This window comes from Dermacentor silvarum, chromosome 10 (assembly GCF_013339745.2).
Source record: "Dermacentor silvarum isolate Dsil-2018 chromosome 10, BIME_Dsil_1.4, whole genome shotgun sequence".
Taxonomy (NCBI): domain Eukaryota; kingdom Metazoa; phylum Arthropoda; class Arachnida; order Ixodida; family Ixodidae; genus Dermacentor; species Dermacentor silvarum.
The window spans coordinates 47,202,475-47,219,996 of NC_051163.1; the positions used below are offsets into that span (position 1 = coordinate 47,202,475).

A 17,522-nucleotide genomic window follows, 5' to 3' on the forward strand; every position below is an offset into this window, starting at 1 on the left:
ATTTGTTAACAGGTGTTAGCACCATCAGCGTTTTGCTAGTCTGGAAGAGGTTATGAAATCATCTCTAGAAGTTTTGGTGGGTGACTTGGCTGGCCACGAATATTGTAAATGCAGCACACCTGAGGAAGCAGGAAGCCACACTCACCTACACCAGCGCGAGTCCTGAACTAAAACTGAAGGTCTGTTGCGGTGTCAGAAGGCGAGAAGGATTTATCTTCATGCTTCAATATAGCACATCCCTGTGTGAACTACAGAGGAGGAGGGCGAACGGTGGAGGGGGCACATCACTGGGATGAGATCTTAAGGGGCCAAAAGCGCTACCACATAAGTGAATTACCATAAAACTGGAAAACGAAAGAAATCATACGGCACTCTTGAAGTTAAGGCAATCAGTTGCATAAGAATGATATTTTTTCTTTAAAGTACACCGAAACGCGGGTGAAACACGTGTCTCTCGTCCTCTGAATGTCTGTCGCTTCCAAGATTTCTCGTGTTTGGCTTGCTGTCTTTCTCTGCGCACCACCTTGGTGCTTTCTAGTTCAGGTGAGCATCTGCAGTGCCTGCTGTGGAAAGCCAGGTAACAGAATTTTTTCCAGAAATGTACCGGCACTTGTACCGGTTTGTTCCAGAAATGTGCCGGTTTCTTGTGCTTGATTGTACGCCAACAATTTTCATTCTTCCCTATGCTTACCTGCCTGCCGCGCGGAGCATTGACACTAAAAACAGTACAATCGCATCAGCCTTCTGATCTAATTTTCCGTTATAATGCAAAATATAAGGGATGTCTTCTTGTCAGGTGCAGTCATTGTCATGTGGTTAACCTTTCTAGTACTGTGAACTTGTTCCTTGTGCGTGCTCCTTCCTCAATCACCAACTGCCCCATTCATTTTATTCAAGCCTGCAAATACATTCAAGCCTAAACATAAATCCTTGTCGCACAGCAACAAACCTTCACTCGCAGTTCAGCGCCCATCTCTGTCTAATTTAGTGTTCGCCTGCGTCTCAAGCAGTAAAAATACCAATTAAAATATAGGTGATAAATGTAGGTACTTAGGTCTCCCACTTCGACCATTTTCGCTAATAACATGGTTAGCCGAATTCTGATGTTAATTGTTTAATGGATACCTGCACCTATTTCAGCACGCCTGCCATTGTGGCAAGGGCATTCGCGAGAAAACGCTTAGGCACCTCGGCATATCATGTTTTAGGCAGTTTCGATTTCGCAGACGTTTAATAAAATACGCGCTATTTATCTGCGCGTGGGTATTTAACTGAAGATACAGCAACGCATGAACAGGAATTAAACAGAATAACTGTTCAATTTCGTGGCATGCTTGCTCTCATACAGCTGTAAGAGCAGTGAGATATTGAAGTCTCATCAGCCCTCACAATTTGCGGTTACGCTGATGTCATGATCAGTGAAAACATAACAGAAGACATCTGCTTGTGCGTGAAAATAACGTCAACTCGATGTCTGTTACACGTACTGCGTATGACCATGATATTATCCCGATGAAACTGGTGTGTTTATGTGATACCCCGCGTAATATTTGTGCCCGCTTTTGACAAGTCTCTCTACATGGGACACCCCTGTCGTGGTACTGACAAAACGTCGCACCCTTCTTACGCAGTCTCCAGCCGAGTTCCCGCTGTCCGAGATAGAACTGTACACACCAAACATAACGACAGCAGTGTGGGTCGCCAAGCTGTGTGAGCACGTTGCCATATGGCCAGAATTCAAAGATGACGACCAAGTCATTGTCGAGGACACGGCACTCCTGGAAACTGTCAACGCATTCTTCGTGAAATACGATCGAGGCGAAATACTACGTCACATCGCTTGGTTCTTTGTCCAGGTAGTGCACAATTTTTCTCTAAAAAACACCAGTAATAATACCATAAAGTATATCTGATGAGAACAACGTGCTAATGTCAAAATTAATCGCTTACAATAGTAAAATCACCATGCTTTCGCATAGAGATCACTGTAGAATAATTTTTTAATTATGGTCTTTTACGTGCCAAAATTACGATCTGATTGTTAGGGACGCCGTAGTGGGGGATTCCGTAATAGTTTGAACCATCTAGGATTCTTTAGCGGGTTCCTAAACTTAAGTACGTGGGTGATTTCGCATTTCGCCCTTATTGAAATGCGGCCGCCATGGTCGGGATTTGATCCCGCGTCGTCGTTCTTGACAGCCCAACACCATAGCAACTAAGCAACTACGGTGGGTTAGAATCCTTTGCCGTTGAATACCCAGTAATCTAAGCAGTAATATCCTTACTGTGGAATAATAAAGCAGTTTTTACTGACAATTTATGTTTCTAAGTTTTCAAGCGTTCCTGTGATAATTCTAGAATTTTTTTGCTGCGACCCAGTGGTCGAGCATTGCGTAGAGATTTACATTCTATAAAGAACCAGCAACGAGTAACGTATCATAACGTCGCTTCCACACCTATAACAAAACTTTTCGGAAGTTCGGTTCGCTGCACGACTATTTCATTAGCGACAAATTTCGCAGACAGTTTAAAAGGTATCCTCGTGAAACACTCTGGACTGCAGTACACGTCAGGCCACAAGCTTGAATCTCATGATCCTGGTGCAGTTGGTCGCGAGACAGCTGTGATTTCGTCAAACTTCTCATAATCCTAGTCGAATTATCTGTAATATGAATGCATAGGCTCTTTCGACACGAGAGACTAGTGAAAGCGAATGCTTTGGTGGAGTCAGTAACCACAGTATAAAGCCATGTTGCTTACCTGTGGCTTAACTAACGCTGTGGCAGCGATTTTTTGTTGAGCTTAGGCGGCATCCAGTCTTCTGAAACCTTATCGGGCTTCCGAATATGAACACACAAAGTCTTTCAACATCAATAAAATAATGCCATTTTTGCCCAAAAGGCGACGCAGTGACAGCGATGGCAAAGTTCAGCATTGCGTTTAATTCCTCCGACAGTTTTCTAACTATGCGCAACTGTGACTTGTTACAGAGAGGCAGCATATGAGGCTGCGCAGCCTTCATGCACACACCTACGGCCTGCTGAGCAAATTCTTATGTCACGTTTTACAGCGTAAGCTGTTATGGGGTCATTCCAATAACCGTTCCGGGTCGCGATGATGCCGCCGCCGGCGGCGTCTGCCGCGTAACCGCTATCGCCGGAAACGCGAAAAAAGTGCCCGATTCCCCCCGCGATCGAACCCGCGCCCGCTGCGTGGGAGCCGGATACTCGACCACTGAGCCATGCAAGTGCTTGTATCGGGGCGCGGAAAATACCCTATAAGACAAACGCAGGGGGAGACGACTCGGGCCTCCACCAGTATAGTGGCGTCATCTAGGTAAGATGCGTGCAAACGCAGCGTCCGCAGCCGCAGACGATGAGATGCGATTCAGACGAAGCGCGCTAGTTCTCCGCCAAGCCTCCGCCAGTATGGTGGCACCATCTAGTTAAGGTGCCTGGAAACGCGGCGCGCCCGACATGTAAGCGGCAGTTGTAAGGCTTGTTCGGGCTCAGCCGACTGCTGTGCAGAGAGCATTACAAGCCGCAGCCTGCCATCGACGCCGGGCGGACAGTTCAGATTATTCTCGTCAAAACGGGGCGAACGGACTGCCGCGAAGATCCTGTTGTGCGTGGTGTCCAAATTGGAGCTACTCTGGAGCCGCTCCATCAGCTTACGCTGTGACTTTGCTGCGTGTGCCGCGCAGGCCTGTGACATTTTTATACGTGAGGTAACTGATGCTAGGGATCAGAAGGAGCTCCCAGGCCACCAGGCTACCAGCCGTCTCGCACGTATGACCTGAAGGGAAGCGCCACCACGTGACATTCCCGACGTCGCACTTTGATTGTGCACGACATAGGACGGGAAATCAGTGAGGCTATTCAGCGCCAAAGACATATCAAGTAACGTTACCTTGAAGTTTACTGTCGATGCCGCTCAGACCAGTGCATACACCCAGTACCTCAGCAGGAACGCTGTAATCGGTGACAACCTAAGAATTACGAACAAGCTCCATCCACAAAAAGGGGAGTGCACCTGCTCTTGAACTCTGAAAATAGCCAAGCCAGCTGAAGTTCGCTCACAGCTTACTGACTTTGTTCTGCTAATGCAAATGCTACGCTAATTCTAAAATAAAAGCGAGGTGTTTAAAACCAAAATATTCCCTTTAGCTCAGTAGTGATATCAGGATCAACCATAAAATTTTCCAAGACGTTCACGTTTCATTCTGAAAATTGTGACACAAAGACCGATCTGTTTGGAGAAAGCATTTGCTTTAAACAAGCAAAACTGCTTGACTGCAGCTAATTAAGCAATCCTTATTATCATGCGCATCCAGACAAATTGTGTTGGAGTTGGACAGCGTGCGTACAAGCTTTTAATGCTTAAGTTAATGCGTAATTATTCTTTGGCGAGTACCCCAGCTCCGTCACGTGAAAAGTGTAATGCCTTGTATCGATACAAAAATCCTTAGTTTGGAAATACATTTAATCATTATAATAGTGTAAATGTAGACGATTGCAAGCTTTATTAAAAATAAGCAACAACCTAAACAAAATAAATTCACCGACGATTACGGTACTCCCTAATGTGAAATTTGAGTGCACCTCTATTCATGTTTTCATTTCGCATGCCAATATTTTGTATTATGATTATATAGTTACATGGTTATTATTGGGAAGAGAACACTGATAGTGGTGTAGCTGGTGCTGACAATCTCTCTTGTGCGGCACGATAGCAAACGGAGCGAGGTGTGGCGCCACTGCCTCGCTAATAGGGAAATCGCGAGAGGCAGTGCTTGGTTGACGCATGGGCGCAACTCACACCATCTGCCGCACACACACCTCCGCAAATGCAGCGCTTTGTTTCCATACAGACGATGCGCGCTACTATGACGCCATATTGTCGCGATCGTCATTTCACATCGTCGTAGCCATCCTCTTGAGTGGCACTACACTTGTCCTAGCTCCCACGTATTCGTTCCACCAACGACGAGAGCGGCCATTCATCGCGGGGAAGTCGTGCCGCCAGTGTCAGCGGCGACAACACCCAAGGAAGAGCCGCATCGATCCTTACTCGTAGCCGCTCGCCACCGCCCTTTCCAGGAGCAGTGATCCCCATCACACATGCTGGTACCGTGGACTGACCTCAGCACCTGACGCCGTGAACGAGCATAGTCCTGCCCACCTCTTGTCACCCCCCCCCCCCACGAAAACGGACCTGAGATCACCCACGCGCTGGCAATTGAGCGCATCTATAGTTTCATGCAATAATTACTAGAGCGCAATCTGGTGCTATTGTCTACAGGAGTTGCAATCTGGATCATTGAGACACCATGGGAATTATGGAAAGTCTATGGATTTGCCTAAACTTCGTCCTTCTGGCTTCAAACGGCTTCTTAACTTTCTAAACTCTTCATTTTCAACAGCGTAGTGTTTAATAAATAATTAAGTAAACAATAATTACACTGTCGAATGGATGGATTCAAACGCAGGACCTCTTGTACAGAAGCCTGATATTGAAATCATTATACCACGGACACCTGCATCGCAAAGCGGCATAAAATGCCGTCATGTATTTCTCGCACGCCAGTCAGTGCATCTAGATTTGACCACCTCGAAAGGCTAACCTGCTGCAAGAGTATTGTGCCCTTAGAAAAGTACATTGCTCTGAAGGACAATGAAGGCAGATAAAACATGATAAATGAAGCCACCAGAACATAAATTTGGGTGTGGTCCAACTTAAAATTCGGAGGTGGGCCAACTTGGAATTTGGACATGAGCCAACCTAATTGTTGATGTGGGCTAACTTAAAATTTGGATGTGGTTCAACTGAATTTTGGGGCTAGGTCAACTTAAAATGTAGGCATGGCTAACTTGAAATTTGTAGAGGGGACAACTTGAAGTTTGTAGAGAGATCAACTTGCAATGAATGGGGCAGGCCAACTTAAATTTGGGTGTGTGCCAGCTTAAAATTTGGAGGTGTGCCAACGTAAAATTTGGAGGTGGGCCAACTTAAAATTTCGACATGGGTCAACCCTAAATTTGGACATGGGCCAACTTAAATGATGACGTGGGCCAACTTAAAATTTGTATGTTGCTCAACTGAAATTTGGGGCTAGGCCAACTTAAAATTTAGGCATGCGCCAACTTGAAATTTGGAGGTGGGCTAACTTGAAATTTGGTGGTGGGTTAATTTGTAATTTGGCGGTGGGCAAGAGAAATTTGGGGGTGGACCGACTCAGATTTTAGGGTGGGCTAACCTGAAATTTAGGTTTGGACCAACATAAGATTTAGATGTGGGACAACTAAATTTTGGGGATGGGCCAACTTCAAATTTGGGGTTGGCAAACCTGAAACTTGGAAGTGAGTCAACTTGGAACATGAGGGGTGGGCCAATTTGAAATATGGGGTTAGGCCAAGTTAAATTTTGGGTTGGTGAAACTGAAATTTTGGGGTGGGGTAACTTGAAATTTGGGTGTCGGTAAACGAATTTGTGGATGGGCCAACTTGAAATTTGAGAATAGGCTAAGCTAAATTTGGGGGTGGGACAACTTGAAATCATGGGGTGGGCGAAGCTAAATTCAGTGACCGCACAACTTGAACGTTGGACATGGCGCAACTTGATATTTGATGTTGGGCCAACTGAAGATTGCAGGAGGGCCAACTTGGAATTTGAGGAGGGGGCATACTTGATATTGGGGGACAGACACAATTAAATTGGTGGTGGAACAACCTGAAATTTGGGAGTGGTAATCTTATGTTGGGGGGGGGGGTGCCTATTGAAATTTGGGGCTACGCTTACACATACATTGAGAACTCGGTGTAGTAGAGTTTCTACATTCTTTTTAATTTCTTACGTAGTCACCGACTACAGTGTACTTATATACTCGCGGAAAACTTCGTCAGCATACAAAAACTACAGGGGTGGAGCCTCTGCACATGCAATCCTATGCAAAGTAATCCCGCAGAGTTTGGCATCCGTTTCTCTTTTAGTACCTCCGGCCTTTCATAGCTCACTTGTGTTCAAGCAGACGCAATTGTCTCGGCATGAATATCTGAAACGAATACTGATTTCTTCATTTTGGTTTGCACTATATGCCTCTTTTAGGTGCACGATGTATTTATTTCGAAGAGATATTGAAGGTTATGCTGCTGTTTGTACAGCATTAGACTTCTTTCAGAGGGATGCTGTGAAGTGAAATTGATTTTGGAAAAACAAAGATTTCAATCAAGAAGTCATTTAATTAGGTTTTGTGTGAGGACATCCCATGGTCGGTATCTAATATCAGTAATAACATAGCCTGCATCAGATCCCTGAACCGGCTGTATCACTGTGGCATCGGTGCGAACGCCCGGCCGGATGCCGGCATTGATAGTGTTGGCCCCACACACAGGAACATGCGGCTGATATACTGCAAAGTATAGAAGTACTCAGTTCTGATCCAGCGAAGCTGTGACACTTCATCTTGGTTCCCCCTTGAGATAAAAATAAACTAGAATTTGAATTTTTATCCCAACTGCTATTGGGCTTGACAACATATTTCCTCTATGGAAGTGATTTCGGCTTACGTCGAAGGGCCTCGGGTTTTATGCTATTGACAGCACCCACAATAACCTCGTTCAGCTCACTCACTATTTGCACGCGCCGGTGGTTGTAAGTGCGGTTACGTTTGCTATGGTTTCCGCATACACGTACGTGGCACACAATGTTTTCGTGCGCTTCAACAGCCATTTGCAGCTGAGCGTGGTGATAATTTTATCGGCAGAGCCAATGGTACTACAGCTGGCAAAGAACACTCACTAGAAGACGAGCGCGCCAACTTGCCTTGCAATGCTCTCGCATGTACAAAAACTCGAATGAACGAATTTAAAAAAAGTAGACTAAGATGTAATAGCCTGCTAGTGAAGGTGATAAAACCTTTCAAATATGGGCTGTAGAAAAATGAAACATGTGTGATGTCCGTTTTTCAAAGCTAGAAAATGTAAAAAGATTGCTGGGCTATACTTGAAGCAGCAGTGCGGTAGGCGCTCTTTGGTTCTGCAGCCTTTGCTCCACAGCCAAGAAACGTTTTTCCGGGAGCATAGATAGCATGCACGCAGTGCTGATGCCATCAGCTAAAGACAGAACGCTGCCCTAGCTCTACCATCAAGGCGATTGAGTGTAGCGTCTATGCTTCATATTTTTTCCAGCCAAACTCTCTCCACGTTTTTGACAGTGCTCTAACTCCCTTCGCTTGCGTCATGTGGATGCCGCCGATTGTGCGATTGCACGATGGCGTGACTGCGGTCGCGGCATCCGTGTAAATGATATCCCGATAATAGCAGCCAAAGAGAGTAAACTTAACCAGGCTGCATCTGCAACCAAATGAATACACGTAAAGCGCTCGAACAATAGTCAATCGTGTTCTGAAGAAAATGAAGCTGTCCGAATTTTAGAATAAGCAAGTCTGTTCGCACTGTCTCTTTCGCAAAAAGAAAAAAAAAAACAGATCGGTTCACTTAACGCGCAGGTGTTTGCACCACTGGGCGACATTCGCTTACTGAAGAACAAGTTTGGCGACCATGATAAGGGCGTCGAAAACAGGCCAGTCTTCTGTGCCACCGAAGTCGAAGCTTCGTACGGCGTTCTCTTGACGTCAGTCTACGTGGGAACGCGCCTGACCCAACAGGTCAGCTTTGGCTTTATTCGTTGGCTAGGCACTTAACCTGAATTTGCATGTAATTTCTAGCACACATGCACTTCTGCCATGATTGAAAATTAAGCAATATCGCTTAATTACCTTTCTCAACTCTGATGAACCTGGATGGGCTGATGCATATTTGAATCCTGTATTAGAGTACCACAGTGTGACGGGTACGATCTTGCTAGTGCACTCTATTTTCTATCATTGTCAACTCTCCTAGCCTATCTGCCACGTAAATGGAAGTGCGGGGGATGTGTCGCTTTCGGGGACGCATGACCTGCATGATCATAAATTCAGGTCTTGTTAATTTGAAACAGCCATATTCGTATTAACACCGAATCGCAGCAACTCATGTAATCCTTCTGAAGAGGTAGCCACAGTCAGATGTCGGTGTACTTGGCAGGTACGAGGTAGTTTCGGCCGACAAATGTCTGCGGGATATTTTGATATGTGCAATAAACAGCTGACTTTCACCTATACCAGCATTAGTTGCTGCCTTCAGCCATTTTAAAACATTCTCCTAGAAACTTGAGAAAACGTAAGCGTTTTTAAAATATGTTGCACGAAACAGCAGCGACACATACAAGACTTCCAGTAGTTTTATTCTGAACTGGTTGAACTGTTAATATTATGGGGGAAAGTAAATTGCTCTAAATATAAATATGGTATTGCTAATCGGAAGGTAATATTAGGTCCTGTGAAAAGTTGGAGTGTCTATGAAAACGCATCGGATATATTTACGAAGAAATGAATTTTCTGATAACTACTCAACAGAATAGCTCCACACCTGAACTACTCGAAGCATTACACATACGCTTGGAGAACTGGTGCTTGTTTTCTAGGTGTAAGTGAGTGTTCTACTTTTGAGTGTCTCTTTTTTTCTAGTCATATGTTCCCATGATGTAAGTTCATTCGTATTCGTAACTAATTAGATTGTATCCATACTCCCTCGCAGGGTAAAAAGTTTCTTTAATGGATGTAAAATCACCATAGGGCCGCGGTTCCCACACAAGGACTATGACAGCATTGCCCTTGTTGGTTGAGTTTTTCCAGCAGCACAGTCTTAGATACTCTTGTTTCATTAGGGCACAAATGTCTCACCTCAGAAAAGACAAGAATAAAATCTGTGTTAAGAATATCACATGCACTACTCTCCTGTCTAGAATGCTCAAAGATTAAGGATGCAATTGCGTTCCTGAAATAAAGGTATTAGGCACAGTACGCTAAATGAAGTATATGCACATCAAACAATGCAAGGGAAAAATTGTCATCCATCCGAATGTTGCACGAAACCACAACGGAGAGCCCTACGGGTTTATAAGAAAAAGAAAGCTTCCCAGTTAATGAAAAATTCGTCCTGGGTCCGAGATTCGTCCTTGTCCTGGTCAGGGATCCCAGACCAGCACGGATTTTACAGTGAAGCTGTTTGTGGCTAAGGTTTCGTGGGTTTTTCAACTCTGTAAGCAAGAACTCTGGTCCCGAATTTGATGCAAAATTGCTTCATTCTAAGCAAAACGTTATACGTCTCATTACATGGATATGTACTTTTAGTAAATTAGTTATCAATTGGCACCATTTTCAAGATGAGTAGGCTCTCTGGTAGAAAATAAACGTTTCCCAAAGATTTACTTCTCCGGGGTCCACGTTGGCCATGTCTACGCTCACACTGTCCTCTCTTTGACGTCGTTCCACGCTCGTGCGTGTTTAGTTTCCTTCCGCTCTCCCGGGGCAACGGCACCATCCTGCGTTGTCGGTAAGAAAAGCTGCCATTATCCATTTTCATTTTCACTTCTCTTGTCCTAATGGGGAGGCCGCGTATAGTGTGTTCTCCCGAGGAGCTGCCCACCTACGAATACTGACGGTGAGAATAGATCCGGGAATGCAATTGGCGGTGGCGGTCGGCAAATACCAATCGTTCCCGAGAGGCCATCAAGACTACGCAAGACATTTACTCTGTGCCATGTACCAATCAGCTTCGCTGGTCGTCCACCTTCACAGAGTGGAATGGCTTATGATTTTTCCTAAACTGCGAACCGTTCTTATCAGCGAAACCCCTACGGGTTTCCTTTGTAGCTTTATGCTAAATTCCGGTGGATGATTTTTTTTTCCTTTCATGATACTTCCTCCACCTTGCGGGTTTCCACAGAACTAATCTTCCACATCAAACTGTACTTCCTGTGTCAAAATAAATGTGTTGTGTGAAAATTATCTTAACTCTTTGACTTAAACTCGTGCATGGACCACTCTTTGAACACCTTTCAGGCACGAATGCAAGTAAACCGTACCCTCACGTACGTCATCAATGCGGCCGTCAAGGGCATCAACCGGCTGTCGTGGGGAAATGATTCGTCACGCATGGCTGTCATTGAGAAACTGAACAACACTCGCGTGTCTCTCTGGCCTCCGGACTCGCTGCTCACATGGCGTGGCCTCAACGAAATGTACGCTAGCTTCGCGCCACACAAAGACTCGTTCGCCGAGTACTGGGTGCATGGGCACGAACGACTCCGACAGCTGGCCGAGCAACCTCGCTACGGCCAAGCCTTGGAAATTCGACCCAACTTTGTGCTGCCATTGTTCGCCTACGACTACGTAATGAACACGGTGTCCATCGCCGTGACCGCGTTGGGGAGGCCTATCTTCTACGCCCAAGGAACAGCTGCCGTCGATCATGGAGGCTTGGGCTTCGCCTTCGCCAGGGAACTGGTTAAAGCTCTGGATGGCGCGGGTCTCAAAGTAAGCTCCAGAAATCACATCGATAATCTGACATGGGGCTTAACGTAGAGAGTTATTACAGCGAAGCGGTTATATGCTAGGTTCCAGGAGATCGCGTCCGGCAACAGACCGCAAGTAGATAGACCGGAAGTAAATCAATCACTTTCGGCTCCACCTGCGTGGCGATTTCCCGCCAGCTGTGCCTCAGCACAGGTGTCAAAACGGATGATGGATGGTCCGTTGTTTTACCCCTCGCCACCGACGATGCCCCTTTCACAATTGTCGCGATGCTCGGCGTCCGCAGGTCCCACCAATCGCTGTGCCCCTTTGTCTCGTGCCGTAGAGATCGCGCTAGCGCTGTTATCAGCAGTCACCCTTTGGACTCGCTATGGCACGGACGCTCGTATAACCACATCATCCAGGAACCTGACGTGAAGATCCTAACGATGCCGGCAGTGTGCCGCGGCTATGAACGCTGTGGCTCATAGGCTAGTCTATGACGATGGGGCGGACTTGGCACAGCAAATTCACTACTTGTCCATCGCGCCGGGCTAGAACAAGATGCCGTTGCCCTTGCTCTTTGACGAAGATGCCGAAGACACTCAATATAGTCAATAATGACAATATGTAAATTCACTATGGCAATATTCACTACAGCAGACCCTCCATAGTCACAGCTTCGCTAGCTTCCATCTTCGCAGAAGTGGAAGGGCTCTGAACTTTTTTACACACTTCCTCTCCTTTGTATAGAACGGTTTATTGCTGCGTATCGAGCCACTGAAAGAAATATAGTTGCGTGGATACTCTGATTAAAATTAAAAGCTCTTGCCAAATATCGGCTTCTTAGAAGCTGTAGCCAAGAAATAGCACTTCTGGCACACTTGTGCCCGTTGCAGAAAAACGCGACCGATCACAATTAGAGTTATTTCTTTTAAAATGCAATTAATTACGGTTGCCAGCTATTGCACCACGAATGTAATTGAGCAATAATAAAACTCATCCATTACTTTAACGTTACTTTCCTTCCTTTTCACTAACATTAGAAAATATAGTACATAGTACTAGCTGCCCAGCTCTATCAATGCGCCCTCTGCAGCCTTTCACACGTTGTTTATCTTAACTAAATTGTTTTTGAAATTATCTTGGATATTGTTCCCTCTTGTGTTACTGAAGACATCTGCAGTGATAGTGGAAAATCGCTCAATGTGGCTCGTGAAGAGGAAAGTTATGTTGTAACCTTTGAACACCTTGATCACAAGTTTGGGAAGGCGCTCTGGATAGGGCAAGTGAAAAACTGAAAACTCGCCCGTAGGTGATTCCCTGGCATGCACGTCCGAAGCGGCGATCGCTCTATAGAAGTGCGGCTTGAAATGGTCGGTAACCATAAGATGGTCCTGATTTAAGCAGATTTGAGCTATGTACCACAGGCAATCTTGAAAAATATAGTTCACGTGAAAGAAAACATATATAAACATGCGTTACAGCCAAGAACTTCTGTCTATGTGAAATAATTACCAAAATACTTAATTGTTTTACTGTAAGCGTTGCCGAGTAAATTGGTAAATTACAAAACTACCAACAACATAATTAATGACAAGTATATTTACATGTAATTCCTCACGTATGAGTCTGCCCTCTGGAATTTGTAATGAGGCAGATTCTGTTTTCTTGATACCACATTGGTTTGTGCCGTGTTTGCGTGTCTTTTTTGATCACTTCGTATATAAAAAATTTCACTCATGTCCTTGAACCACATGCCTGACAGTTAGTTCTCAAAAAATCATCCGCCTTTCATTAAAGTTAGTGCCACGCTCTCTCTGTTTTTGTGTCTCCTTCTTTACGTTGCGTATGATCTATTGATATGTTCTTTTTTTCTTCATGAATTCGGATAAGGTCATCTCTTCGCTTTGCCGTTATGAATGAAGTGCTTGGCTTTGGCCATATAAATGAAATCAGGAAGACTTGGGGTGCAAATAATGTGAGCCTGAGAGTCAGCGAGCAAGGCTGCTCGTGCACAAGGGGGAGCATGCTATACTTGAGAATTCTGGACCGAAGAGTGAATTGCAGTAGCACGAGCGACATTTGCTTCGCTGTAATTCGGATCACGATGTGTGCTTCGGATTTTCATTAAATCATCGGCTTCCCAGATGGCCGAATAATAGACAAGGCGATGAGAGTAGGAAAGTAGTTAAAGTAGGAAAGAGTAGTTAAGAAATGGACTGATTGTATTGCTTTCCATTTTCAATCACACTTACTGTCTTTCCTTCGATGGTTACGTCAACCGATGTGAAAAGGTTTTTGATACAAAAAACTTCACCCCATAAGTGGTTATCTTTTTCAGGTAGATCCAGCGGGACGCATCAACGACTCCTGGGTGACCCCACATTGGCGCGAACAGACGTCGCTGAAGACCAACTGCTTGTCGTCCGGCAAAGACATCTTTCCGGAGGTGCCTGCCCTCCAGCTGGCATATGAGGCATATCAGAGGCGGCGCCGAGAATCGGCCGCGAATCTGCGGCTATCAGATGTTTGGAGAGAGGAGCAGGTGAGCACCAGGTGTTTCTGCTTCACCGCAGGCACTTTCTTAAATTCCCGACGTCTGATGCCTCGCGCTCAGCTTTTTTGTCCCATTTCAGCCTCTTTCTTATTTCTCCAACTATTACTGCGATCTGGACACTCCGAGCGCATTTATGCCGTCAACGTCACCGTCGTTGCCACCCTGATATATTCCGTATAAAGTACAAGGGCGATAACACCGTTGGCGGGCACAGTATGCTTTATGTCCCACTGAAAGCACGCGATGGGAGCCACCCATGACGGCTCAATCTGGCGCCCGCAAGAGTGGGAAGCTGACAGGAAACGCACCGTCTTCCGTCGTGCGAAAGGCCGTGGGGCTATAGAAGGAAAGGAGGGAGGGAGGGGGGGTCCCCGACGGCAACTGCACATTTCGCGACTACGCGCATGGGGAACCGATGGTCGCGGCTCAATCTCGCGTGCGCAGTGTGGGAGGCAGTGCGAGGGGACGTGTGGGGTCGTTTTGCTCCGTCCCCAACTGTGCACTTTGCATGGCCGCATGCGCTAACGCGTGCCTTAACTTGAACGCGATCTGCAGGTGGCTCATACACTTGTGCGTGCGATCCTCTCGCCGCTCCGTTTGCGTTGAAGCGATACAGAAGCACGAATGTCACTTCGCTCGCTGCTGCTGCCGCACGTCCTTAAGCTAGCGCTTTGGCAGCTAGCTGCCATTGTCAGTGCGATGCGTTCATGCTTGCCCGTGCGCACTGACACAATTCTTTTTGTTTAGTTAGTAAGGGAACATTTCCAAGTTTATACGGCCGATAAATCTACTATCCTTACTTCGTATAGCTGTCTACTCATTTCTTATCGGAATCGATGCTTCATCTTGCGGGCGAAACTGCGGATTTTTGTCAGCTCATTTCACCTCTTAAATACTCGCTGGGTGCAATTCATTTATTGCAAAAGTTCTTCATGTGGCAGCGCCTTTACGATCATAAGACTAAATAGATTACGCAACATTGTGCTGTAAGGCACTATGGCATCGTTTTCTGCCAGGTGAACTGTCTGGCATCAGGTTTTACACAATATTACCAAATATATTATAAAAATTTGGCGAATGGCTTCATCATTGAAGAGAATAGGATAAACAATGGTTGTTTTAGTTTAGGGCTGCACAATGTAAGCAATATCTTGATGTTTTTAACCATTCATTGATAGCATTTTATGGAAATGAACATAGCTTGCCTAACCGGTAGCCAATACGGATTACTTCGTCGAGTGGGTTGCTCACTCTGAATTGTGGAACTGGTAAATTCACAGCCTTTTCTCTGCCTACTTGTTTCACATGATCGTAAAACTGAAGCACTGCACTACTTAACTTATGAAGATTCACCTGTTCACAATAAATTAATCGCTGTATTCTCACCTTCAACAAGGCATACCTTCCAAAGCTTACCATACACATTATTGCATCATGCTTTTACTTTTCTCAAACCGTATAGCGTTAAAGGCCCCAACTTAGTACTGAAAATAGAGCATGCATGTTGGTCTCGAATATGTGTTTTGGCTAATATGTTTCAACCCATGAACAGAAGTGCAAGCAAACCGGTCATTCAAAATCAAATGAGTTTTTCGTAACTTTCAGTGCAAAAAAATACTACACCAGGACAAAAGAGAAAACCATACGGCAAAAGTGCTGAAAATTTAACGAAGAACCCCTACCAGCTTGCTCAGTTCACGCTAATAGCTTAGTTTTCCCTCTAATTCACGTGTATGTCGGGCGCACTCTTAGAACGAAGACAATACTGGCTGCTCACTTCGCGTGAGTTATTAATTGCACGATATTTACATCTATATCGGTGAGTACTCGCACTATTCGGACGTTCAGGCTAGCGTACCTTCACTCTTAGGCGCGTCCAATTTTGCGGCAGACCACTCCTGTGGTGGAGTCCATCCGTGATTGTGCAGAAGCAGAGATGGTGTACCCGTATATGGGGGGACCAAAGGCTCTTAAAAAATGGAGTTGGGCATTTGACAATAACTTACTCGAAAAAAGTTCCCAGCATTTCATTCGCTCTTTTTGTGCGTGGCTCGCATTGCTTATTCAAAGCTTTTGTTCGTTCTCGTTTTTGCGCAGGTGTTCTTTATTACAGCCTGCTTCAGCATGTGCACCCGAACCGGCCCAGTCAGGATTCTCACAGGAGACTGCAACAAGGCCGTCAGCAACTTCCCGGCTTTTGCTCAAGCCTTCCAGTGCCCGTCTGGTTCACCCATGAACCCAGAGCAGAAGTGCCTTTATTTTGACTGAGCCCCACGAACTACCTTACTTTGAAGCATGCTGTTTCAACATTCTTCAATGTCCTTTCGCATTGTACATGATGCCCACTGACGTTAAATGTGAATATCTTAAACCTTGTCGATTTCCACCGATAAAGTACCTTATCTTCAATTTTTAAACGTTATTATTTTCCCATAGTTAACTGTTTGACTCAGCAGGGGCTACATGCTTTATGTCGTCTAACTGCTTTTATATTCCGGTTAGCTGATCAACTAATCATTAACCGCGTTTCTTTGGTTTTAAGATAAAATTACTACACTGCGAATGCATATATTTTACGGCGTCATTTAATGGTGCAATGGGAAATGTAAGTAACCAGTGATGAAGATTTCGCCATGGTAGACTGTCACGTGTGATGACAGCCGTTGCCATGGAAGCCCCCAAGCTGCCCAAAGCTCATAAGCCTAGGTAATGGCCACGACTGGCTAACACAGTTAAAGTATTATACGAGGGCAATTCAGAAAATCATCAGTGCATCAATGATAAAGAGTGCAAAAAGGTTGCAGTACTGTTGGCAAAGCAGTAGGCATGGAGGCATTACTTTCTGAATCGCCCTCGTATATGTCCTTGACTTCAGGCTTGGTTTTTAGCATGAAATGCATTTAGCTCCTGTTGTCGCCGACCTTCAAGCGGCCTTGAGCCAAAAGCCTGAGCCATTACCCAAGTACTCAAACGAGAACATCTGAGAATTCAAAAGCGAACATCCGCGCGTCGTTGAGAGAACAAAACGAGATCATCCGGGCAATCAGTCAAAAGTTAAGAAAATGCGGTCTCTGGCTCCCAACCCTTTGTACAGGACCACGTTACATACGCTAGATACTTCCCAATCAGAGTTTCAAAAATATTACGTAAGGTTTCTTCATAATGTTTGTTGACATTACTACGCTGAATTTTTGTCATTCTCAATAGCGACGTTCAAAAGGCATATAGAGAGGTTGCCTGTGTTGTTTTGAACGCCAGCGATCCGTGAGTCGTGAGCGGTCCGCGACAAGAAAATGTAGTGGCAGACGCTGAGCGCGCTGCACTGTTGGAAGAAGAAAAGCGGTTAAAGGCGGTGGCACCACAGGCAGCAAAAGACACTACATGGTAGTCATTACATGCTTACACGTTATGTTACGGTAGAGCCAGCATTTTTTTCACTAACTTGCTTACCGACTCAAGCCTACAGCTCAAGATATGTGAACTGAAAATCAACATACTGAAAACTGGTGTCGGTAACGGTAAGCACGCACGAAATTTAAGTGGCGGAATTGCACCATACTCTTCTGCTGA

At 45.4% G+C, this 17,522-nt stretch overlaps 1 protein-coding gene across 1 annotated transcript in view; it reads left to right on the forward strand.

Moving 5' to 3' along the window:
• The window catches only part of LOC125941014 (endothelin-converting enzyme 1-like), a 39,046-nt gene extending 22,642 nt beyond the window's left edge, over nt 1–16,404 (forward strand). Inside the window, exons 9-14 of the mRNA XM_049657891.1 lie at nt 539–543; nt 1,632–1,856; nt 8,507–8,665; nt 10,943–11,416; nt 13,737–13,940; nt 16,050–16,404. Of these exons, the coding sequence (XP_049513848.1) occupies nt 539–543; nt 1,632–1,856; nt 8,507–8,665; nt 10,943–11,416; nt 13,737–13,940; nt 16,050–16,220 (1,238 nt within the window). The 3' untranslated portion in view covers nt 16,221–16,404. The remainder of the gene's footprint in view (nt 1–538; nt 544–1,631; nt 1,857–8,506; nt 8,666–10,942; nt 11,417–13,736; nt 13,941–16,049) is intronic.
• Nucleotides 16,405–17,522: the final 1,118 nt, after the last annotated feature.